At 52.0% G+C, this 25244-nt stretch overlaps 1 protein-coding gene across 3 annotated transcripts in view; it reads right to left on the minus strand.

The window, feature by feature from the left end:
- Tecpr1 (tectonin beta-propeller repeat containing 1) overlaps window positions 1-25213 on the minus strand; it is a 28662-nt gene extending 3449 nt beyond the window's left edge. The window contains exons 1-22 of one of the 3 annotated variants that reach the window (XM_013120470.3): window positions 25078-25213; window positions 20857-21091; window positions 20703-20768; window positions 20254-20376; window positions 19626-19751; window positions 17380-17554; window positions 17190-17290; window positions 15798-15899; window positions 13851-13996; window positions 11200-11702; window positions 9832-9977; window positions 8704-8859; window positions 7892-8041; window positions 7644-7801; window positions 6203-6330; window positions 5000-5102; window positions 3038-3134; window positions 2827-2906; window positions 2153-2209; window positions 1451-1631; window positions 809-944; window positions 111-203 (exon numbers count right to left, since the gene is read on the minus strand). In XM_013120470.3, coding sequence (XP_012975924.1) covers window positions 111-203; window positions 809-944; window positions 1451-1631; window positions 2153-2209; window positions 2827-2906; window positions 3038-3134; window positions 5000-5102; window positions 6203-6330; window positions 7644-7801; window positions 7892-8041; window positions 8704-8859; window positions 9832-9977; window positions 11200-11702; window positions 13851-13996; window positions 15798-15899; window positions 17190-17290; window positions 17380-17554; window positions 19626-19751; window positions 20254-20376; window positions 20703-20768; window positions 20857-21081 — 3052 coding nt within the window. In that variant the 5' untranslated portion in view covers window positions 21082-21091; window positions 25078-25213. The other 2 variants (XM_005079929.4, XM_021232967.2) reach the window with 2 other exon arrangements.
- Between the last annotated feature and the right edge of the window lie 31 nt (window positions 25214-25244).

Below are 25244 nucleotides of genomic sequence, written 5' to 3' on the forward strand. Positions count from 1 at the left end.
TTTGAGAAGGGATGACAACCCAGCCTACTTGTGGCCTGGTCACGATCATACTGGGGTATCCATGGGACCCTATCCTCACCACTGACCATGCAGACTCAGAAATAACTTGCCATTTTCATCCAAGGCATATACTGATGTCTGGCCCACAGACACCTGTGTCAGCTTCTGTTTGGGAGGAGATGGGATGTGGTACCAGCAGTCACCTGTGATGGGAAAAAATGCCTCAGGAGGTTATCGGGAAACCCCACACCTGGGAGCCCAAACCCAGGCCTGTCCAATGCTCCAAAGATCACAAGGCTGAGCCCTTGAAGCCAGCCTTCAGCCCCAGCTGAACAACGTGTGGCTGGGCACAGTGTATACGCTGAGGGTCATGTCAGACCACCTCAGGCTCTGCTAGCCACCCAATACCCCAGGTTTGCCCAGAGTCCTTTGGGGTCCGTCCTGGGTTCTGTTGTCAAGCCCACCTCATCCATGCGACTTGAAGGTGCCTAGCCTGGTACACAGTTGGGAGACGGACTCTGGCTGCCCTTCAACCCCCTCAAAACCCAGCAAAGAAAAGGCCAGCAGGGCTCACGCCCTCAGATAACAAGAGTGAGCCCACAGCTGAGGAGCCCTCATCAGGGATGCTGTCCCAGGCTGTCCCAGTGTGGATGAGGTGGCCTCTGAGGGAGGAGCCCAACTCACCGCTGAGCCTGCTCCAGCGGAAGCCCTCTGAATTGAGTAAGAGACTGACCCACCATCTTAAAGGGAAACCTCCTTCCCATGCTGCACCAGAGTAGGGCTAGAGGTAGGGGTGGGTGCCACTTACCAGCTGGCTGGGAGGGCGAGACGGAGCCCCGGTAGAATGCGGAACCATCCCTGGCCACAGCCCACACCTGATAGCAGGTGCCGATGGAGACAGAGGCGAAAGGCTGGTCAGTGCCAACGTGAAGCCAAGAGGAACCCTGGAGACGGAAGGGCGAGGGAGACTGCTCAGGGGCCAATGGGACCATCTGGCCTTCTTCTCTGGGGCAGAGACTCAAAGGGGGTATAACGCACCTAAGCCTGCCCGGGACATGGAGGGTGTCCAGGGTGCTCTAACCTAGCCCTAACTGCAGTCTACCTTGGCCTACTGTTGAGCCCCTGGACTCAGGCCTCTCAAAGGGAAGAAGTGCAGCCTGTGCACTTCATCAAGGGTTCTAAGGAGCCACCGTGTCACCTGGGCCCTGCCCCCCCACCCCCACCCCACTCCCAGTTCCTGGACAGATGGCAAGTCTCCATGCCAACCTCATCCTTGGTACGTACTACCTGCCTCGTTTGGATTACATATGACATTCTCTCACCCTCTGGACCCATTCTGGGCAGGTCTGGGGAAACCTGAGGTTAGGTGCCTCTCAAGGAAGAATCCTGATATTCAGAAGATGCTACAAAAAACAGGGACAACCCTGAAGGCCAGGAGGTTGGTGCTCACCGCGGGGTTGAGTTCAGATACACCCAGACGGCACAGGACATCCCCCTTGTCACTGACAGCCCACAGCGCAATGTGGTGTCCTCGTCCATCCGCATCTGCACTCTCTGGGATGATGGACACATCGCTGAGAGCAATAGGGGCCACCTCTAGCCATGGCCCACTGGTCACCAGCTTGCATTTTCTGTTCGGGGGAAATATGAGCCTGAGTCCAGGCACCAGCCGTGACAGCAAGCCCCAGGGCATGTCACCACTCATCACTACCTGCTGCGGAACACAAGCACGGCCCAGCATGCAGAAGCTGAGCTGGACGCCCCTGCCTGGGATAGGGGTTAGTCACAGACTCCTGGGCTTGGGGGATGGGCAGAGCACCCAATGGGTGGCAATGATGGACTCCTATCTGTTCTCTGCCCTTCCCCCAGCTCACCCTCCAACCTATGGGCGAGCCCAGCCAGTGACATTTCTCTTATTTTTTTTTCAGAACAAACTTCAGAAAGCAGAGCACTAGGAGCCCGCAGGCATTTCCTGGGTTGACATTTACTTTGACTCTGGCTTCCCTCCCTCGGTCTCTGCTTCTTTCCTGGGGACTTTTGTCAGAGGCCAGCAGATCTGGCTCAAGAGAAACCAGCGTCCCCTTCCCTGGTCATAGAGGAAGAATTGGAAGGGGGGTGACTGAACCCACTACCCTGCAGTTCTGTCTCTCACCTGGCCCAGCACCTTCTCCTGACAAAATCCTTCATGGTTTTGTACCCATGGTAAGAGCTACAAGAGGAAGAAATGGTGCAATCAAGATCACTTCACAGAACTTTCTAGAAAGTGACACTGTACACACTCTTTTCCCAGCGTTAGGTCACATAAGCAGAGGAGTAGCTGTGGCCACGTATAGTTCTCCTAGCTGCCTCAATGTGATCAGGGCTGAAATGTAGCTTTCAGGGGTCCCCTGAGGCCTGGGCATGGCAGCAGCTGTCCAGGAGGTTGGGCTGGGTCTGTCCCCTCCCCAGCACTATCAGAGCATGCTTGGGGAATGGGAGCCTTTGGTCTGGTTAAGAGGCCTCACTGCCACCCGAGGGGAATGACCTGAACTGTCACCCAAGTCTGCTCAGAAGCCATCCAGCTGGGGCCCTGCCTTAGGTCCTTCTTGCTCATTCTTCTGACTGGACATCTTCACTGTGACGGGCCTGATCCAGCTTCAGAGGCTCCTGATACAGTATGAGCCACCAGTCCCAACTTTGTATGTAGGGTATAGGCAGAGCTCCCTAGAGTCCTTCCCACCCCAACCCTGAAGCCTCTGAGATAACATTGGGGTAGGTTCTGCTACTCAGCCGGGCTGGGGTAGAGGGTGCCAGCCCCAGAAGCTCAGAGCACAGAGAGATGCTCACGCAGGGAAGTCACTGGCGTACTGCCATCCTTCCTGGTCGGTGCCTCCGGGGACACTGAAGTCCACATACCAGTCAGAGACCTGGGAGAGAGCGAGTCAGTGTGAATGGGAGACCCCCTCCCTCAATACCCACAGGCGAGCAGAACCCTGGGCGACAGGAGGGCCAGGGCTGGCGGACCGCACACATTACACACAGGGGAGGCAGGACTCACCCAGGTCCACTGCAGGGAGGGTGGCTTTGTGCCCGCCTTGGTGCACTCCTGCAGTCCCGTAGCATCACTCCACATGTACCGGTCAGTGGGCAGCCCCCTGCAGCGGGATGGCAGATGCAGGGTGAAGACAGAGGACTCAGAATAGGTCACCGCACCCAGACACTCAAAGTCATGGGTGTATACCTCATCCCTGCTGGGGATGTGGCAGAACTGCCTGAACCTCTAGATTCACTCACACACCAGGGAAAACGGGCAAAAGCAGAATTGCCCCAGGGCTGGGAGACCAACTGAAATCACCTCGTGTCACCACAGTGCCTGGGCCATAACAACTAAGCCATCTATTGAAGCCATGGTCTGGGAGTCTGCTCTCTTTCCCTTATGCTATGGCCTTAATTGCTGTGCCCCAACCCCACAGGAGGTTGCGTCTCTCGCCCAGTAACCATGACAGCTAATCTTTTTTGTCTGTTTGAGATGGGGCTTCTTTGTGTAGCCCTGGCCGGGGATGATTGATCTTGCCACCTTGCTTAGATTACCCAGGCTTGGGCAGGGGAGATTAACAGCTCTATGGCCTTTATTTATATTTTAGTTTTAAATTTTAAGAAATCTATTCCTAGTCAGGTATAGTGGTGTGTGCCTTTAATCCCAGCACTTGGGACATAGAGGCAGGTGGAGCTCTGTGAGTTCAAGGGCAGCCTGGTCTACAGAGTGAGTTCCAGGACAGCCAGGGCTACACAGAGAAACCCTGTCTTGAAAGAAAACCAAACAAAAGTTACATATGTGTATTTGTATATGTCTGTGTGTGAGTGCCTGCAAAGGCCAGAAGAGAGCATCAGATCCCCTAGATCTGGAGTCATAGGAGGTCATGTTAGCAGCTGATGTGGGTGAACAAACTCAGGTCTTTGGCAAGAGCAGTATGCGCTTTTCACCACTAGGCCATATTTCTATAGAGACAGGGTCTAAGAATAAAGTTTAAGAAGAAGGGAAAGTATGGTGATATCCTTCTTGCACAAATAAACCCTGTCTGGGGGTCAGAGAATGGAGTTTGCCACTAGATAATCATAGGGGTCTGGAGGTCTGTACAGACAGACAGAAAGTGATGTAGCTGGACAGAAACAGGATATAAGCAGAGAGAAACAGGAAATCACTCTCTTCTCTGTACAGACTCTTAGGAGGTAAGGTGTGCTGTGGCTTAGTCCTTCTCCAGTGATCTCTCAGCATTTCCCTATGTCTGACTCCGGCTTCTTATTATCTAGACCAATTAAGAACTCAGTTTATAGGGAAGAGTCTGGGCAAACAGTGCAGTTGGTAAAAGACTATGCTTGCAAGCATGAGGACTCAATTTCAACCTTCAGAACCCATATAAGAAGTTGGCTGGGGGCTGAAATGGCGCAGGGATCAAGAGCTTGTACTGCCCTCACCGAGGACCCGAGCTTGTTTCCCAGCACCCTCATTAGGAGGTTCACAACAGCTGGAGGGGATCCAGCATTCTTCTGGCCTCTGTGGACACCTACACTCATGTTCACAAACTTGTGTATGCACAAAAATAAAATGAGCCAGGTGGTGGCGCACGCCTTTAATCCCAGCCCTTGGGAGGCAGAGGCAGGCGGATCTCTGTAGTTAGAGGCCAGCCTGGTCTACAGAGCAAGTTCCAGGACAGCCATAGCTATCACACAGAGAAACTCTGCCTCAAAAACAAAACAAACAAACAAACAAAAAAAAAACAAAAATGAGTGAATGAATAAATAAATAAATGAAAATAAAATAAATCTTAGAGAGAGAAAAGCTGGGACGTTCACACACATGCTCACACTTGCACACACACCTAAAAAGACACGCCATCTAGTTACTTCCGGGCTGGAGGTCTTGACCCCAGTTCAGGCTATGCTGAACACTGCTGTCCAGCTTTTGTCAGGTCTGTGACCTGGGCCAGACAGCACCGTCACCAAGCATCCATGCACCCACCTGCTGGTATAGCCGGTGACAGGGTTCCAACGCTGGTTCTCATAGATGTAGACACTCTTCACATCTGACTGTGTATAAATGTTGCTGGTGCTGCTGGCCAGGCCTGGAGAAGAGGAGAGAAGAGGCTACTGGGACCCAGGCCAATAGCCAGGACCCTGAGGCTGCAGCCAGGGACTTGACCTTTCTGTCTGAAACAGGTAGGGAGGACAGATCAGAGCCAGGGAGGCTGTGACAGGTTATTTGATCTCAAAGGGACCAGCCTTGCTTGGGTTTCTGTCTCCTGTGAGTCCATAATTCCTTTGGAACTGCATTGTTTCCACGGGAGAGATCTGCAACAGGGTCTCACTTTATGTCCCAGACAGACCTCAAACACACAGAGATCTGCTGGCTTCTGCTTCCCGAGTGCTGGAAGCGAAGTCAGGAGACAGCACACCAGGCCCCTCCGTTCTCAGAGACCCCGCTGCCCTGTTGTCTTACTGTCTAGTGCTCAGCTATTAGCCCAGCTCGCCTATCAGCAAAGCTACCTTGACCACACAGAGGACCTCTGTGAGTCTGGATGTTCTCAAAGGCAGAACAGAGACCAAAGTCATTCCTGCCTCGAGGTCAGGGAAATTCTTTGGCCTGTGAAGTAGTAGGTTCCTGTGGTCTTGGTGAGCCACAGTTCCCCATTGTCAGCTGCTTCCCCACCGTGGGGTATCGGGGCTGTGGCATAGGATATATCTTAGAGCTTGCTTTTGTCTCTACTTTCCACCCTAAACTTGGGGATCCCTGTGGTGGGGACAACTCACTTTCCCTAAAGATTTTGGAATTTGGCACAATCAGGGAACATGGGTTCTGGGGTTACCCCAAAGTACTATATGATTTCATTTATGAAATGAGGTGCTGAACATATTAGAGGACCTTGGCAGCTGTTGTTCTAGAAACTTCGAGTTCCTCTGCTGTGTTGGTGGAGTCCCAGAGGACATCTTGGAGGCTAGGCCTATTCTCTGGGTTCTCAAGTGCCATCTGTGGACTGGGCTGGGACTGCCTTCTGTGGAGGCTGGCAGTGGTGAAGGTTACCTTTCAGCCAGCTGTTTAAGTGTCGATACTGGGACAGTGGCCCTGGGCACTGGGAAGGGTAGCCAGATGGGATTAGGGGAGGTTATGCCCAGAAGGTTTTGGGAACTAATCTTGCCAGCCTCAGGTGCTCAGGGTCACCCTCACCTTGGAAGCAACCTCCGCCATAGCCGCCAGTGTATACCCAGGCTGTGTGGTCATAGCCAATGCCCCACACCACACCTCGGCTGTTGGCCTCTATAATCCGCAAGTGGCCTCCCATCTGCCGCCAGAACCTGCAGGGGTGATAAAAGCCCTTCAATCAGCTATCCAACAGACCTCACTTAGCTAAATTCTACAAGACTGAGACCTCCACACCAGGACAACAGACAGCCCACTTGGCTCCTGTTTGAGAGTGGCACACAAGAGGCCGGGTGTCCCTAAGAGCTTGTCCCCCTCACCCCTGAACCATACTGACCATGGGACAGGACTCTGTAGCCCAATCCACAATGCCTCCCTCCTGGGGCTGGGGAATGGAGCCGGGGTTGGTCACAATGTGCTAGGTGCAGCCAGGCTTAAATGTCATGGCAGAGAGCAGGGAATGTGCCATTTAATCCTCTGTGTGAGGAACAGTGTGGCCAGCTGGCTTCGAGGCCATCCTAGGGAGGCTACCTGGGGACAGCCACCTCCGAAGCAGGAAGATGGGTTGGTTTTCTGTAGGTTCTGCCTCTGCCACCAGGAGGTGGTGAGTGCGCTGGCTACCCATGGGACATTTGAGTCTATGATTCCTGGGCAGGACTGTGGTCACTGATAAGGGAATCCAGAGCTTCCCTGGCGGTCCTCACCCATCCTCTTCCTCCCGAGTCCTGCTCCTACCAGTCCTTCATAACCTCCTATTTCATGCCTCTCAGATCCCAGGCTGTCCTCAAACTCTACACAGCCAAGGGTAACCTTGAACTCACCATCCTCTTGTTCCCACCTCCACGCATGGGACTAGCACACTCAGTTTACGGGTTACTGAGGATTGAACCCAAGGTTCCTACATTCTAGGTAAACACTCTAACAACTGAAATACTCAGTGACCTACCCCTCCATGGCTTTAAATGCCCCAACAGAGAGTCCCCTGCTCCAGGACCCCCATCTCTAAAGGCAATGGGAACCCGTCCCCACTTTCCCAAGAACCTCTCCCTGCCTCATCCCAAGACTTCCTCCCTCTCCTCTCTGCTTCCAGGGCGCCCACACTGCAGGGTCTCAGAACTGGGAAGGGACTGGGCCGCCAGGTTCAGCCTGGTGAGGAAGATGTGGTTTCTCTGCTTTCGCCATGGAAGCCCCTCGGGGTGGAACTAGATCCCATTTACCGCACTCCCAGTACTCCAGGCTACGCCACACTCCAAGTACCCAAGTCTACTCCAGAGTTGCTTGGTTGGCACCACCGACCTCCAAGCCCAGCCTTGAACAGGCCTAGTGGGCCTCAGGGTCCAGGAAAATGGCTAACCACTTTCCTGGCTGGTCAGTGAGACGCTGCAGTATGTCAGTTCAGGTCCCACTAGAGACGCCCCTTCTAGAAACACATGGGGCCTTGGGTGGGGTGGGTGTATGTGTGACTCACATCTGGTCGCAAGGTAGCAGGTGCTCACGGGCTTCCAGGTCTGGGCTGGGCTCGCTTACAAAGATGTCACCCTTGCAGGTGACAGACCAGATGGCCTGTGGGGACGGGCGTCCGTGGACCTTCCGGCTCTCACAGCAGGACAGGCTGAGCAAGGCAAGCTGGCGTGGGTATACAGCTGGTCACTGCCGGGCAGACTGAGGCCTGGGTGGTCAGTTCTCACTAAGCCCTTTCGGACCCTGGTCACTCACCCAGTCATTCATGTCTTGCTCTGTGGCGGCAGCCAGGCGCACAGGCCACCTCTGTCTCGTCCTCTCGGGGGTGTAGAGGGCAAAGGAGTGCTTGGCTTCATTAAGCACGGGGACCAGTACAGTCACCTCATTTAGGAACACATGCAGGTACTGTTGGGATAGGGTGCACGGTGAGGGTCTCCTTGGGCAAGGGCCCTCATCCAGACCTCATTCTCGGGCCTCATGGCCCAGTTGCCAGTGCTGATGAACAAACGCTCTGGGCTGAGGCTGAGTTCTTAGAGTGCTTGTCTAGTATGCTTCCCAGCACCGCGCAGACCAGGCATGGTGCTGAAAGACAGCCTGCTTCCCGCCTGCCCCTCCTGTAAAAATGCGACTGCCCAGCACGTGGGAGACTAGGATGCATCTCCCCAACCTTCTAGCCTCATCTCAAAGGCCAAAGTCCGGACAAGGATGATTCAAACACGTGACCCCAGAACCTGGGAGGGTGACGCTGAAGAACGGTGAGTTCAAGGCCACCCTGGGCTACATGGTGAGTTCCAAGCCTGGCTAGTTAACTTAGTAAGGCCCTGTCTCAAAATAAAAGGACTAGGAAAATGTGCAGCAGTATTTGGATTAAAAAAAAACAAGCGGCTGCTGTCAGAGGGTGCTGGTTTGGCAAGGCCACAGCACAGGCTGCTGCACACGTGCCCACATGGGGCTTTGCCAGTGGGGACAGGGTCTGGAGTGAGCACCTCAAGAGCCTACTCCATGTCCCTCTCTGGGAAACCGTCCCTGATGGTCCTCCTCCCCTGCCAAGTGCTCCCCATCTGTACCTTCTTTTCCTCGTGGATCATGTAATAGATGAAGAGGATGCTGTCTCGAGCCCCGTCATGCCCTGTGAACTGCTCCAGGGCCACACGGACGTCCACCCATTTGTGGGGCTTCCAGTCACACCACCACTGCAGGGACCCGGTCTTCACCCACACCGACTGTGGCATGGACAGAGGTTCAGGCAGAGGTTACAGGCCGCTCTTTCCCAGAACCTTAGAGCGATTCTAGCCCTTGGTCCTGCCCGCACCCCCCCACCCCCCACCCCGTTCTTCACCCTTCTAGCATCTTCTTGCTTCCAATAAAGATGTCAGTGCCACAAATGGACACTAGGTGGCGCCAGATACACAGCTGTCTCATCAGGCTTCGTGAGGCCACATCCTTAGCCCACATTCTGGATAGGGAAACTGAGGCTTAAGGAAGAGGTCACACCTGGCCAAAGTCCGAGAAAAAGTCAATGCTATCGATAAAAGTCTCAGGCTGCCTAGGTGCACAGGCCACAAGCTTCCGGGTCAGTCTAGGCCAAGGCTTCTTGTGTTCTATTTAATTTCTCTTTCCCTGGTCTGACTATGGCCATCAGAGGTTGGGTCTCTGTCTCCGAAGGTATGGAGTATGCCAAGGAGGATGACCTTGGGGAGGGCAGTGACTGTCTAAAACAACATCCTGACCCAATTCATCAAAATACTACAAGTGGGAGTCTAGGTTCCTGGAAGGGGACAGACAAGGTTGACATGGTTTGCCTTCTCCTCCCTGTCCACTGCCCTCTGAGGATGCTTGTTTCCAAGGCCCACAGGGCATCCTGAAGGTGGTGGGACCCCAATAAAAGTCCTCCAGGATAGACGAATAAACCACCAACTAGATTCCTTATCCTTGGATCTGCTTTGGGGCCTGGAAGTACTGCTGGGCACGTCTACTCTTAACACCCCGCATCAGGGCTGGCGTACAGCGAAGACGCAATCACTAAATGAGCAGGAGCTGGTGCGACCCGAGCACTCGGGAGGCTGAGGCAGGTGATTGACCGATGTGACATTAGCCTGGGATACAGAATGAGTTCCCGGCTAGCATGGGGCACAGTGAGCCCCTATCCCTAAACAAACGCACAGAAAGGGTGTGGCAGAGCCACTGGGTCCCACCTGCTCCACGGCCTGCTCGTAGTGCCTGAAGCTCTCCAGCTCCCTCTTGGTCCTCTCTGTGAGCTGCTGGAAGATCTGTTTCCTCCAGGCTGCCGTCTGGGCAGGTGTGATGGACAGGGACAGCGACTGCACTGAGGGGGACAGCCCTGCAAGAGGCCAGAGCCTCAGGCCAGGTGCCATCCTGCCTGACGCTGGGCAAGAGGGAGTGCGGGTCCCTGCACCCCCATGCCTGTGATGGCCCATCTTGACAGGACCTAGGCCCAGTGAAGCAGTGTCTAGACAGGGTTAACTGAGATGGGCGGGCCCACCTTGAATGGGGCGGCACCATCCCATGAGCTGGGGCCCCAGCCTGAGTGAAAAGGAGAAACAGCATCCATCCCTGTTTCTTAACGGGGGAGCAATGTGACTCCCCGCCACCACGGTGAGCTACAACCATGAGCCAAGATAAGGCCTCCCTCTGAAACCTTCCTTGGCTGGTTTTGTCCCAGTTTTGTCCCAGGAGTGAGAAAGGGAATGATAACAATCCCTATGTCAGTCTCAAAATTTTTTATTTTCTAAGCCGGGTGTGGTGGCCCACACCTTTAGTCCCAGCACTAGGGAGGCAGAGGCAGGTGGATCTCTGTGAGTTTGTAGCCAGCCTGGTCTACAAGAGCTAGTTCCAGGACAGGCTCCAAAGCCACAGAGAAACCCTGTCTTGAAAAAGCAAAAGAAAAATTTTTATTTTCTTTCCTTTCTTCTCTTTCTGTGTGTGCTGATGGTGGGGTATCTTTTCTCAGTCATTTCTCCATCTTTTTTATTTATTTATTTTTGAGACTAGATCTCTCACTATTGCCTGGCCAGCAAGCCCCCAACACTGGGGTTACAGGCATTTACTGTTCTAGGGATCTGAACTCAGGTCCTCATGCTTGCACAGCAAGCACTGTACGCACTGAGGCATCTCCCCAGTCTCCAGTTCCAATCCATCTGTTCCAGCTTACAAACTGTTCTGTGAGCCTTCCTGCTTGGAGCCTCGGAAGGCCAGAGACTGGCCCAGGGACTTGGTTAAGGTAGCTGAGCGTAGGCCAGGCGTTGGTGGCGCACGCCTTTAATCCCAGCACTTGGGAGGCAGAGGCAGGCGGATCTCTGTGAGTTCGAGACCAGCCTGGACTACCAAGCGAGTTCCAGGACAGCCTCCAAAGCCACAGAGAAACCCTGTCTCGAAAAACCAAAAATAAATAAATAAATAAATAAAAGGTTGCTGAGCGCAGAGCCTCCAGGCAGGGTGGTGAATCTGTTGCAGTCCTCAGGCAAGCCTATACCCACCCCATGCAGCCACAGACACCCACCCACGGGACGCTCTGGATACACCAGTCCTGTGAGCTCCCTTACCTGACTGGACAGTGAACCACTTGAGCACAGAGCAGGCCTCCACTGCACATCCCCCTCCAGACACCCAGGCCCACAGAGGATGGTCATCTGCAACGTAGGGCTCCTCCATGCCCAGTGGGAAGAGCCCCAGGGAGGAGAGGCCTGTAGTCTCAGGAAAGCCTGCAGATGGCTGGCTAGACACCCTCTTGGGCTCCTTTAAGTCAATGTTAGTCCAGGGTAGCTCAGCTGGTGTGGAGGCTGGGCCATGGCATTCATCAACGCCAGAGGCCTCAGGGGCCTTCTTGCTGTCGGCCGGGCAGGCGTTCTCCAAGGTGTCCTCAGTGCTCCCACGGGTCTCAGGGCCCTTGGACAAGCTCCCTTTAAGGCTCCTGGAATTGTCCACAGATTCTCTGGGGAGAACTTGTTCGGGGTCCTGTCTCTCCACTTCTGAGGAGGCATCAGTATCACTGGGTGCAGATTCGGTACCACTGCCCCTCACCTCATCACCGAAGAAGCAGCCAGCGCTGGGGACGAAATAGCACAAACTCACTTTCTGGTGGAAGATGTGTTTCGCCACCGTAACAGTGTGGATGTAGTCACACCCAAGCCCCTGAGCTTTTGTCTACTGCTCCTGCAGCTTCCAGGGGCTGGAAGGCCCCATCACATCCCAGGTTGAGGCGTGTATTTGTTGTTGTTTTTAGACGGGCTGGAGATGTAGCTCAATTGGTAAAGTGTTTGCTAGAATGGGCGAAGCCCTGCGTTTGATCTTCAGCACCCCATAAAACTGGGTGCATGCCTGTCATCCCAGTTTGACGGAGGTAGAGGCAGGAGGGTCAGGAGTTCAAGGCCATCCTCCAGTACACAGATAGGCTATATTTCATGTTGCCTGGAACTCACTCTGTAGCCCAGGTTACCCTTGAATTTATAGCAATCCCGAATGCCAGGATTGCAGGCACACACCACCACACTCAACTGGAGTAACTTGTTGCCTTGTTTTGTTTTGGAGACAGGGTCTCATGCATCCCAGGACTGGTCTCAAACTCGTTGTATAACCACAGATGATCTTAAATGCCTGATCCTCCTGCCTCTACCTTCCAAATGCTGGGATTACTGGTGTGTACCACCATAACCAGTTCATGTGGTGCTGAGGATGGACCCCAGAACTTCATGCACCATAGGCAATCACTGCTCCAACTGAGCCACATTGCCGGCTCTCCGGCATCTCTTTGATGAAGGTAAAACACACCTGAGAGTTTTTCTTCTTCTGTTTTTGTTGGTGTCATTATTATTGTAGGAATGAGGATTAAATCCAGGGATAGAGAAGTGGCCTAACAAAGAGCTTACACCTTCAGCCCCTTCCTGTTTATTTATTTTGTTTTTTTTTTTTTTTTGAGGCAGGATTTCTCTGTATAGTCCTGACTGTCCTGGAATTCGCTCTGTAATCTAGGCTGGTCTCGAACTCACAGAGCTCTACCTATACCTACCTCTGCCTCCCGAGTGCTGGGACTAAAGACATAAGCTACCACCACCCGGCTGTACCTTTTTTTTTGGGGGGGGGAGGAGGTTTGAGACAGGGTTTCTCTGTGTAGCTTTGAGCCTGTCCTGGAACTCACTCAGCAGACCAGGCTGGTCTCAAACTCACAGAGATCCACCTGCTTCTGCCTCCCAAGTGCTGGCATTAAAGGCATGCGCCACTGCCCACTATACTTTTGTATTTTAAAATGACCTCACTAAATGACCTTTGTAGGTAATCTGAACTCCCTCTGTAGTTCAGGCAGCCCTTAAACTTGTGATCCTCCTGCCTTAGTCTCTGAGTGATGGACACTTGCTACCATGCCCAGCTAAAGTTGACCTTTTCTATATTGTTGCTGTTTTGAAACAGGGTATTAGCATCATATTCACTATGTAGCCAAGGATGACCTCCACTGCCACATTCCCAAGTGCTAGGATTACAGGTAGATTCTACCATCTCTGGGCTACACTGACTACTTTAAGGCATACAATTCAGTAGCATTTTGCACACTTAAAACTTTGTAGCAACTGTTACCATTCCCTAGAGTCTTGGTTAACCTTAAGCTGTTAACCTTACCAGCTTAGAATCGGTCATTTGGGAGGTGACTTTAAATTGAGGAATTGCCCAGATTATACTGGCCTGTGAGCAAGTCTGTGGGAGAGTCTTGATATTAATTGAGATAGGAGGACCCAGCCCACTGTGGGCAGCGCCATTCCCTGGGCAAGTGAGCCTGGGCTATCTAAGAAAGTTAGATAGGCAAGTGCCCGTGGATGAGCGGGCGAACAGCGCTCCTGCATAGTTCAGGCTGTAACTCCTCGCTTGGCTGTAACTTCTTTGTTCAGGGGTAATACTCAATATGTGGACCATCAAGCAGGCCTGCCTTCAAGTTCCTGTCTTGACCCCCTCAATGATGGACTGTGGCCTGTAAGATGAAATAACCCCCTTTCTCCCACTAAATTACTTCTGGTTAGAGTGTTTTATCACAGCAATCTAGATATGATTAGGACACCTAGCTACAGAACTTTTTCTTCTCTTTTTGTTTTTGTTGGAACAAAAGTCCCACTGTGTGGCTCAGGCTTGTCCAGAATTCATAATCTTCACATGAGACCACAGACAGTTTGTCCCACCCAACTGTCTGTGCCACGCTCCCCTGTGTTACCTGAGGAGACTGGATGAGCTGCCAGAGTGTGACCGGTCACTTTCTCGGCCCACAATGATGGGCTTCCATGTCTTCCCGCTGAGCTCACTGGGGGTGACGCCCTGCCGGAAGTACACAGCTCGGTCCTCACAGCTGATGCCCCAGACCTAGAACAGGCAGGGTGCTGGTGAGAGGCAGCTGGACACATACCTTGAGCTCCTACCCCTTTTGTCGGGGGCTGGGGAAGAGTGGAGGGTCCAGGAGTGCTCAACAGGGCTGTAGGACAAGTATGCAAATACACGCAGGAGTCCCCTTATAGTGACGTGGGAGCATGCATGAGTGTTTGTCAGGGCTAGGAATGTCTGGTGGTGGGCAGGTGGCTGGTGACTGCAGAAATCCAGAAATCCAGGCAGGAGAAGGCTGGCAGGACTGGGGGAAGGGAGGGGTTGCAGCAAATCCAGGAAAATCAGAAGCCTGGATCCGGAGCTCTAAAACTTCAGACTTGGGCTCTGGGATGACAAGGTCCAGAGTAAACAGAGGGCTGACAGATTCTGTGCTGGGACACAGAGTCCACTGGTGCTTTTATCTTAAATTTTAAAAATTAATGATGTGTATTTTCGTGTGTATGTGTAGGTATGTGCATATGAAGGCAGGGGCCATGGAGGCCAGAGGAAGGCATTGGATCCTTTGGTTACAGGTGGTCGTGAGATGCCCCAAAATGGGTGCAGGCAGCGGAACTTGGATCTTCCGCAAGAGCAGTGTGTGCTCCTAACTGCTTAGCCATCTCTCCAGCCTCTTGCTTTATTTTTTGAGATAAGATGTCATGTATCCCAGGCTGGGCTGGAACTTTTTATGTCACCAAAAATGACCTTCAACTTTTGATCCTCCTGCCTCTACCTCCCTAGTGCTGGGACTGCAGGCATGCACAACACCGGTTTTATGTGTACTAGAGACCTAACCCAGGAATTGTTTATTCATAAGTATGAGTGTCCCTGAATGGGTTCATGTGCACCATGGGTGTGCACATGCCTGCAGAGACCAGAAGAAAGTGTTGGATCCCCAGGAACTGGAGTTACAGATAGTTGTGAGCTGCTGGATGTGGGTGCTGGGAACTGAACCAGGGTCCTCTGTAAGTGTAGTAAACACTCTTAACCACAGAGCCACTTCCCCAACCCCTCATTATCTTTTTAAAAATTATTCTTTAGCTGGGCACTGGTAGTGCACGCCTTTAAACCCAGTACATGGGAGGCAGAAGCAAGCAGGTCATTGAGTTCGAGGCCAGCCTGGTCTACAGGGGCAACTTCCAGGACAGTCAGCGATACACAGAAAAACCTTGTATCAAAAAACAAAACAACAAAAAAGCTCCATTTTTTTATTTTATGTACCTGACTGTTTTGTCTGAATGTATGTCTGTGTACCACATGTGTCTGATGTATGCAGAGGCCAGAAGAGGTAGATGAGCCCCCTAGAACTGGAGTTACAAGCAGTTGTGAACCACGTGGTGCTGGGAATCAAACCCAGGTCACTAGAAGAGCAGCCAGTGATCTTAACCATTGAGTCATCTCTCCAGCCCCAAACTGCGTTATTTTTGAGGAGGAAGGAAATACTGTCATACTGTGAAGATGACATCCGTAAGAAGAACATGACATCACAGAGTCAAAGGCAAGGAACCCAGTTCTCTCATTTAGAAACCCTCCCTTCCCTGTGACCTCTCTCAATGCTACCTTCTTATATCCAGGATGCATGCCCCGCCCTTCCTTGCCAGCAGACTGACCTGCAGAGTCCTACGTGAAGTGACCCTGAGCCAAACAGAGATGCCAGGACTCTAGAATACCAGCCCCCTCCCCCCCACCCCATGTACCCTCAGACTCCTCACTGTCCATCTGGAATCCCTGCCAGGGAGAAGGGACAGGAGGGTGGCGGTAGATAAGCTGTATTAGGAGTCCCAGGAACCACGTGCAAATCTACCTGGTCGTTCAGCCCCACATTCACCATTGTCATTTCTCCAACCATCTCGATCCAGCTGGTGCCACAGGGGTTGTGAGAATTGACGCCCCTCCGGAACCACACCTGGAAAATGAGAAAGAAACATGTATCTATGGAGATCTTTGGAGACAGGTGTGTGTGTGTGTGTGTGTGTGTGTCTGTCTGTCTGTCTGTCTGTGCCTGAGCATGCAGATATGTGTGCACGACAGAGGACATTCCACAAGTGCCATCCACCTTGCTTTTTTAAGACAGGGTCTCTCACCAACCCAGACCTTGCCAAGTACGCTTGGCTGGCTGGCCTGCAAGCTCTAGGAATCCATCTGTTCCCATCTTCCAGCACTGGGGTCACAGGCACACACCAGCATGCCCAGCACACACCAGCATAGCCAGTACTGGGATCACAAGTGCACATCGCACACCCAGCACTTTTACATTGGTTCTAGGGCTGGAACTCAAGTTCTCATGACAGGAAGACAAGTGTTTTACCAATTGAGCCACCTCCAAATCTGAGGGGAGCTTTTCATTGTATTTTTACTTATTTATTTGGGGAGGGACAGAGACAGACATATATCATAGCTTGCACTTGGAAGTCAGAAGACAACCATGTGCATCCTAGGGCTTGAACTCAGGTCACCAGCCTTGGTGGCAGGCACCTTTACCCACTGAATCACCTCACTACTCATTCCAGAAAGTCCTTTTAAGGTACTGGGTTGACAGGAATGGCCCATGCATATATACTTAGAATGAACCCACGATGTACAAGGCCTAGTGCCCTTCCCCCAGCACCACAGCAGATAGGGAGATGACAGATGAACAGACAGATTTCTCAAAAGCATATAAAACTGGTTCACTTGACTGGACCTGCCTCTGATAAGACACAAGTAACAAAAGAGAAGAGAGAAGCATTTGATTGGCCAAGGTTGCTGGCATATTGGCTTCCCATTATCTGAGATGGTTGGCCTATGGAATAATAAACATGGTTATCAGCATTTCAGTCCAGGGATTCGAATGAGGGTACCATGAGCCAGTATCACACATCCTGGAGATGGGTGATGATATCAACAGCAGAAAAGCCCACAGCAGGGGTAGGGATGTGGCTCAGATGGTAGAGGAGTTGCTTGGCATGCATGATGCCTGGGATTTGGTCCCCAGTGTCAACCAGGTATGATAGTACACATTTGTTATCTGAGCAGGAGGGTTGGGAGCTTAAGGCCAGCCTCTGTTACATACTAAGTTTAATATACCATCTTAAAAAGAAAAGGAAAACTTTCAGGATTTATACGAATGTTCTTAGATGACCCTCACAGGAACAGAGGACACCCTTGGTATTAAATGGCACCATTACCCACCCCAGCTCCAGCCCCCAACTCTTACTTTGCGGTCCTTCGTGATGGCCCAGACCACACTGACTCCCGCGGAGACGTGCATGATACCATTTTCAGACCCAGGAGGCTCCACTATGGACCAGGAACTTCCTGCCAGTCCCCAGAGAAACCCCAGGCAGCTTCCATCAGCCAAGATTCTGGACAGGAAGCACCCCACTTCCTATTATGGGGCTGGTTACCTTTTGGGTTGTTCCTGCAGATTCCTTCTCTGACCAGGGCTTGCCCCTCCCAGAGGGTGGCCCATATAAGGTCGTGGGGCCCACAGCTGATCTGAACCACCTCCCCTGGGGTATCCACAAGAGACCAGGAAGAGCCTTCTGGGTTGGGGTGGCTGACATCCTCTCGGTACCACACCTGGGAGGAGAGAAGAAATTATGGTATTTGCCATCACCAAATCTGTCCACCTGCAAAGGTCACACATGGGGGTCTCTGACACACTCGCATGCCCCCCCACACACCTTGGTGAGAAAATGCAAAGCCTGGATTGGGGGGGGTGTCTAGAGAGACCCATCTAGTCTCTGCAGATTTCCAGTGTCAGCATGGGGCGCTCAGCAGCTCCCAGGCAGCCCATGACACCTGTGCCCCCTAGTGGCAATGTGTGCCCAGGACACCTGTCACAAGGGAAGGCAGGGACTCGGTGGTTTAAACCCAATGCCTAAAATGTCCTCTTCTTTTGCTCTTTAAACTAAACAATGAAAATCCCCTTTCCCCACATCATCTTTGCTAAGGATTGTTGTCCATTACTTTCTTAATGATAGCAATTCTGATTCTGGTGAGATGGACTCTCAAAAACAGGTGTGTGTGTGTGTGTGTGTGTGTGTGTGTGTGTGTGCACGCATGCGCACATGTTCATATTTGTGCATGATTATGTCACATAGGGCCTACAGAATAGGATCTGTAGCTGGGATTGACAGCATATACCTATGCAATTGGTTCAGTTCAGGTAAAGGAGGTTAGGGATGATCTTCAGAACAGGGACCCTGACTTCTCTGATCTTGCCAACCTACCCTTATGACCGGCCCCGCAGGACCAGGCCTAGGAAGCCTCCCTTTTGCTACCAAGAAGGCAGCTTCAGGGAATAAGTCTCTCCTTTCCGGAGCACAGGGTCCTGGGGCCACCTCTCCTAGAGCACAGGAGAGGTGCTGGATGTACTGGCTCACAGCTGATGCTCGGGGAGCAAACACAGGTGCAGAGGGGTGTGGCTCCTCCTCTACCTTCTCTCTGCATCCAGGTGGGATGTCTTGAGCTAGTGCTCTCACCCAGCCTGACCCTCTCCACTGCTTCCACCCCGCTCGCCCCTCCCCACCGCTCTCACCCCGCTCGCCCCTCCCCACCGCTCTCACCCAAATCATCTCTCTCCACCACACTTCAGATAGGAAATGATTGTGGTTCACCTAACCCTGAGAGAGCACGACCCCAGCCCAAGGTAAGCCTGCTAAAAACAATCTGCTTAGACTGTTCCAAAGTCAGTGGAGATGTGTGGTTAATGTGGTTAATGCAGGAGTTACTGAACAATCTTAAAATAAGCTCCAAAACCACGAGGAAGGCATCAGACTCCTATGCTTGGGACCATCTGTGTTCCTGTTGCCATCCAGGCTTGGTGTTTTTCACAAACTCTCTAAGAAAAGATTTCTCCAGCCTCCAAAACAATACAGAGAAACCCTGTCTCGAAAAGCCAAAAAAATTAAAAAGATTTCTCTCTAAATATGCATCTATCCATCACCTATCAATCAATATAACTACCATCTACCCATCCATCATCCATCCATACATACATCCATACATACATACTTATATACATCAATCCACCACCCATCCATCCCTCACAATCCATCTATACACCTACCATCCATTCATCCACCATCAATCTACCCCCTACCCACACAACATGTATCCAACCATCCATCTAGTCAATCAACCACTTGACACACTCCTCATCCCCCTCCTCACTTCCCATTCGTCCACACACCCATCATCCATTCAACCATCCACCCAACCATCTATTCACTCACCCACCATCCATTTGTCCAACCATCTACCTGTCATCCCCCACCCACCCGCAAGTCTCTGTCATTTATTCACATCTACTTACCACCCATCTATACATCATCCCTCCATCCACATACCCACCATCATCCACATACTACACACCATCAGTCTATCTACACATCAACCATCCACCCACCCATACATCCACAATGCTCCTGGAGCCTGGAGGAAAGAGCTGGCAGGGAGCCCAGAATCTGACAGAATTGATTTCATCTGAGCCCAAAGTGGGCTAGGAGGAGGGACAGGTCCCAAGGCTTCCAGGGGCAGAAGGCAATGAGCTCTCTTCCTCCACCTTGGGGAATCCCTGCGCCACTCCAGCCGGCCGCTGGTCTCCTTGGCCATGTCAAGTCTTGGCCACCGTGGTAGTGGGACCTACCTTTCCCTGCAGGGACACAGCCCACACTGACAGGCGGCCCACAGGCTCCTCTGTGATCTCCCAACCTCCCACAGACAGGTCATTGAAAGGGTCAGGGAGTTCCTTGGGGTCATCCTTTGAGGGAATCTGAAACAAAGGAGTGAGAAGCAATGGCTGTCATTACCTGTGGCCTGCACTATGTCACCGTCCCTCCCCTGCCTGCCTCTGCCTCTAGTCCTTCCACCCTCAGTGTGGTCCATGCTGCATGACCCCATGAAGAAGGTAGCCACAAGACTGTAGGTGGGACCTGGCCATGGACACACACTGTTCTGTTCCCCTCCTAAGACTCCACCCCCAAGCCACTGCTTTTGAGTTGAGTCATGGAGACAGCACTAGCACCTTGGTCAGGGAGGGAAAGCCTAAGGAAGGACAAGTTCTGTGCTAACTTTGGCCCCTAAGTGGCCATCTCCCAAATGAGGGGACTTGTAGGGCTACAAGGCTCTGTGACAGTAAACAAATCAAAGGCCAAATTCTAGGGTGGGCATGGTTTCCCCTTCTGCCCCAGTACGGGGAGGAAGATGCCTATCTTTTTGACCCTCCTATCGGGGACCCCATGCCCCATCGCCATGCCCCATGGAGGCACAAAGACCTTGGCCCAGGTGTCCCGGGATTTGTATCTCCTGTACCGGATCCACTTTCGTCTCCTCACGCATGAGTTCCACTTCTTGTCTCTAGTGTAGGTGGCAGGGAAGTCCATAGCGTATGTCCACCCCTGAAATACCAAGGTTGGAGCCTTATCTGGCTTGGCGGGGTAGGGGGTGGAATCTGAAGAGGTGGGAAGGTGGAGGAATAAAGGGAGGGAAGAAGGGAATAGGGTGTCCAATCCCATAGCAAGCAAAGGTTGGACACCGACAGGGAGGGTGGCACAGGGGGACAAGCTGAGCCCAAGAGGCATCCATGGAGGGTACTAAGTTCACCTACCCCTTTCTCGGTGGGCTCCCCTCCAAAATTCTCATCCACATACCAGTCTGATTCCCATTCCCAGTGTGGCGAGGGCAGTGCTACCCCATCCAGCGGCCGATGCTGGAGCCCACTCACGTCACTCCACGACCAGCGGTCACTCGGCAGGAGCTTCTCACAGAAGCCTCCCATGGGGTTCCAACGCTGAGGCCAGGGGACACAGAGATGGTCTTAGGAACTAGCCAGATGGGACTGGAAACACCTCAACAATCCCATGCACACCCAGCACTACCTGATTCTCATAGGCCTCCTCTCGGTGGCGGATGGGTACATCACTGGAACACACGTACAAGTAGACCTGGTTGTCGCAGGCGATGCCCCAGCAGCACTGAGTGGCGGCACTGACCCGCTTGAACTCCATCTGGACATCCTTGCAAAGCTCCCAGCACTGGCCAGCCGTGGACAAGGTATACACTCTCCCGAAGAGGTCCACTGCCCACAGCACAGAGGTGGGCATGGCCACAGTGCTGTGGGAAAGACAGGGGCAAGCAAAAAGGAACCCATGTCATGGTTCTTGGAGCAGGCACATCACAGGAACCCTGTCCCTGTGTGGTGGTGACTGTATCATGCCACATGCGGCAAAATGAGGTCCCAAGAGACAAGCAAGCAGTCACCGTAGCAACCAGAAGCAAAGTATGTCTTCCAGTATAAACTTCTTTCTTTGCCTCTTCCTCTTTCTCATTAGGGGGTGCTTTGCCTCTTTAAATTGGAGACAGGGTGTCATGTACTCCAGGGTTGGTCTCAAATTTTCTCTGTAGCTAGGATGATCTTGACTTCTGATCCTCCAGCTGCTACTTCCCAAGTGCTGAGATCACGGGTATGCCTCACCACACCCAGTTCATGTGGTGCTACCCAGCATGCACCAAGTGCTGGGTTTTATCCCCAGCATCCTACAGAGTAGGTACTATGGCTCTTGCCTGTGATCCTGGCACTGAGAAGGAGGAGCTGAAGGCCCACCTTGGCTACATGAGAACCTGTAGAGAGAGTCTAGCTGGGAGTTGGAAGTACTGGGGAGATAGGTAAGTTTACTTAGGGACCTCAAGGCTGTGCCAGGCTGCTCTACTCTTGCAGTCTGCCACAAGCACGGGGGCGCTCCAGAAGGTATTGCCAGTGTCAGGAGGACTGGAGCATCTGCCATAGGCAAAACTGGCTCTTTTGGAACCCAGTGAGCCTCACAGACACAAAGGAGAACGTAGGCTGCAAAGGAAGAGGCGAGCAGCAGGGATATGCAGCAGGAAGCCAGAGGCAGGCAGGGACAAGTTTCGAGAAATATCCATGACCTGAAGTAGAGAGGCTGACCATCAGAATGGAGTGATTTTGGGGGGTATGGGGGGAATGGAGTGTTCCTACAGAACCAATGCCCTCTTCATCCTCTTTAACACACACACACACACACACACACACACACACACACATTCAGGTACACATGGGGATGGAATGGGAATCAGGATACTAGCTTTCTGATCTAAAAGGTGTCTCTGTCTAGAGGGCTCAGTGGGGCTCCAGAAGGCACCTTCCTTCCTCTAGGCCAGGCTTGAAGGTCCCTCCACCCCTCACAGTGACTATTGAGAGTTGCCAGAATCCAGAGTAGCAGAGTTTGTGGCCTGGCTCTATTACTTCTTTTCTTCATTACTTTGATTGCCGTTTGTTTTTATTTTGTTTAGAGATAGGGTCTCACACAGCTCAAGGTGGCCTGGAACTCACCGTGAAGCAAAGGATGATATTGAACTCCTAGCTCCATCTCCCAAGTGATGGGCTTACAGGTGTGCACCCCCACGAGTAGCTTCCAACATCACCAAAGTTAACTATCCTCTCTGTGCCTTGATTACGTGTAATAATGTGTGACAATCCGAAAGGGTGACCTACTTCCTAAGAACCAAGTGAGGTAATCCAGACACCGAACTTATGATGAACACTGCTCAGTATCCAGCATGACTTTTGTGACTGCCACTGATGTCACTATCACTTGATCACAACCATTAATCGCTCATCTCAGTTTTGGTTTATTTGTTTGAGTCAATGTCTCACTGGCCTGGACCCCAAACTCTTTCTACCTCAGCATCTTTAGTGCTGGGATTACAGGTGTTTTCTGTCTCACCAAGCTCCAGTCTCTTAAAAAAATCAAGCCAGAGGTGGGCAACATGGCTCAGTAGGTAAAGGTGTTTGTCACACAGGCTGGCATTGTGATTTTAACCTCCTGAATACACATAAAGGGAGAAGTAGGTAACCATGCAAAGTTGCCCTCTGAAAATTAGCATATGCACACACACAAATTAACAAACTTAAAAAGTAATTTTTTAAAAAAGAAAATAAAATTCAAGCCAGCCAAGGTGGTACATTCCCATAGTTCTAGCACATAAGAGGCAGGAATAGGATGAGGAGTTCAAGGCCAGCCTAGGCTGCATAGTAAGGTCTGTCTCAATCCCCTCTCCTCCAAAAACAATTCACAATTCAACGTATAAACAGTCAGTTAAGTAAAGCTCAGCCTGAAGGTTGAGCTCAAAAGGTCAAGATGTATTTGAAACATTTTCCTTCAGATAAATGACTGAGCAGCAATTTTCTTTCAGACATAATTGAACCTTCTGGGTAGCTAATGGAAGAAAACACTGCTGTAGAAACAGGATGGAGTTGGGGCTGTATTTACAAACTCCTGCGAAGTGGGGACTCAGGCACCAGTCACACATGAGCTAAAGGGCATACAGGGAAAGCATCCTTGGCCAACCACAGCTCCTTTCTGCCTCCACAGGCTGTTCCTCCAACGTGTCACATGCCACTTCCTGTGAGGTCACCATGCAACCTGGCTTGGGTCACTAGATCACAGGACTCTTGAAGTGGGTGTGTGGAGGTCTTGTGCTTCTGGGATCCTGAGATAGCATTGTTTTTGCAGAAGTGACGGGCTAAAAGGAACATCTCCCATGGAAGCAAACCTCTATTTCACCACAAACCTCTAAAAACAAATGTAACTTGGTCCTTCGGGCACTTGGTTAAAAAGACTCGACACCACAAAAGCCATCCGCCTTTCTGGGTCAGTTTATTCACAGATCCCTTCAGAGACCAAAAAATAGCCTGGGTGGTGGCACATGCCGTACTCTCAGTGCCAGGAAGGCAGGATTGCTGTGAGCCCAAGCTCACCTGGCCTAAATAGTGAGCCCCATGTCTCAAAACAAAAACAAAAACCATGAGGGATGGGAAGATGACTTAGTTGATCAAGTGCCTGGTAAGGAGAGGACCTAAGTTCAACTCATGTTTAAAAGAAAATAAAGTGTGTCCTGGGGGTGGGGAGAGCTCGTCAGGCTGATTGGATAAAGATACTTTATATCAAGCTGGACCACCTAAGTTCCATCCCTGGGACTCACATGTCCAAAGGAGAGAACTCACACCTGCAAGTTATCTTCTGGTCTCCACGTGTGAGTCAAGGTAATCTCGAGCACACACATAATAATGAGTGTAAAATAAAATTTCAAGTGAGGCACAATGACACTTGTTTAGAATCCCAAGAGCTGGAGAGGCGGATCCTTGGAGCTTCCTGGCAGGAGGCCAGTAAATCTAGCTAATCCGTGGCCCCAGGCTGGTGAGAAAAAAACCAAGGTAGGTGGTGCAGGTTGACCTCTGGCCTCCACTTCCACATACGCTTCTGCACACACAAAGAGATTTTAAAAAGCCAGGGATCGAGCCCAGGGCAAGTGGGGGGTAGACGTCATAGAAACCACAACCCTGCAGAAGAAAGCATCCAGAATCTGTCTTAGGGCTCCCTCTTTTTCTATGACGCTCCCACTCCTCTCTGGTATGCACTGGCTACTAAAGCTGTTTTTTTGGCTGCCAAGTGCAGGAACTACTCCAAAGTGACATTAGGGTTAAAAGAGGAGACAGTAAACAGCAGAGCTTGTATGGGAGTGGGGGCCCTTCCTGAAGAATAAATAGAGTCCGCCCAGCCCTAGGGGGCAGGAGGCGTGCTGGTGTTTATCCAGTTCCTGCACTTGGGCGACAGGTGGGTCCCCTGCACTGCCATCAGGAGCATACGTGGGAGCTGTAAGGCCCTGACCATCTGCCTACACTAATCCCAGGGCAAGCAGATTTGCTTCCAACAACGTCAAGAGAGAAGGCTACAGACAGGCCCCTGGACGCTCTGTTTCTCTAAATCATTCAGGCTTCAGCGATCGGCTTCTAAAAATCGCTGCGGTCCTAAGGCTGCAGTGGGGGCGTGCTGTGATCCGGGTCCCGGGGCCGGCGTTTGGGGGTTCGAGGCAGGGGTGTGAGCGGTGCCTAGAAGGTGTACAGCAGAGAACACAGGTACAGTCCCTCTCCCTCTATTAATCGTCCCAGCAGACGCAGCCAATGGAGGAAGGGGAGCGGGAAACTGGAGGCACCTGTGCTCTGAGCCGCCCCAATCTCCCCGGATAGGAGTCCCCACGGTCCTGTCACCGATGCTACAAGGACACCGCGCTGCACTTACCTGGGCCCACGCCGGGCGGGGCAGGTTCCTAGTGGATGCTCCTGAACTCCTAGGCTAGAGCTACGGCCCGGCCCTCCCCCGGCCTCAGGCGAGAGGGCGGGCCGGAAGCAATGGTCAGTTCAGCTTTGATTGGGCAGACTCACAGTGACGCAACTGCCTGGGAGCTC

The sequence above is a fragment of the Mesocricetus auratus genome, unplaced genomic scaffold (assembly GCF_017639785.1).
Source record: "Mesocricetus auratus isolate SY011 unplaced genomic scaffold, BCM_Maur_2.0 Super-Scaffold_100008, whole genome shotgun sequence".
NCBI lineage: Eukaryota > Metazoa > Chordata > Mammalia > Rodentia > Cricetidae > Mesocricetus > Mesocricetus auratus.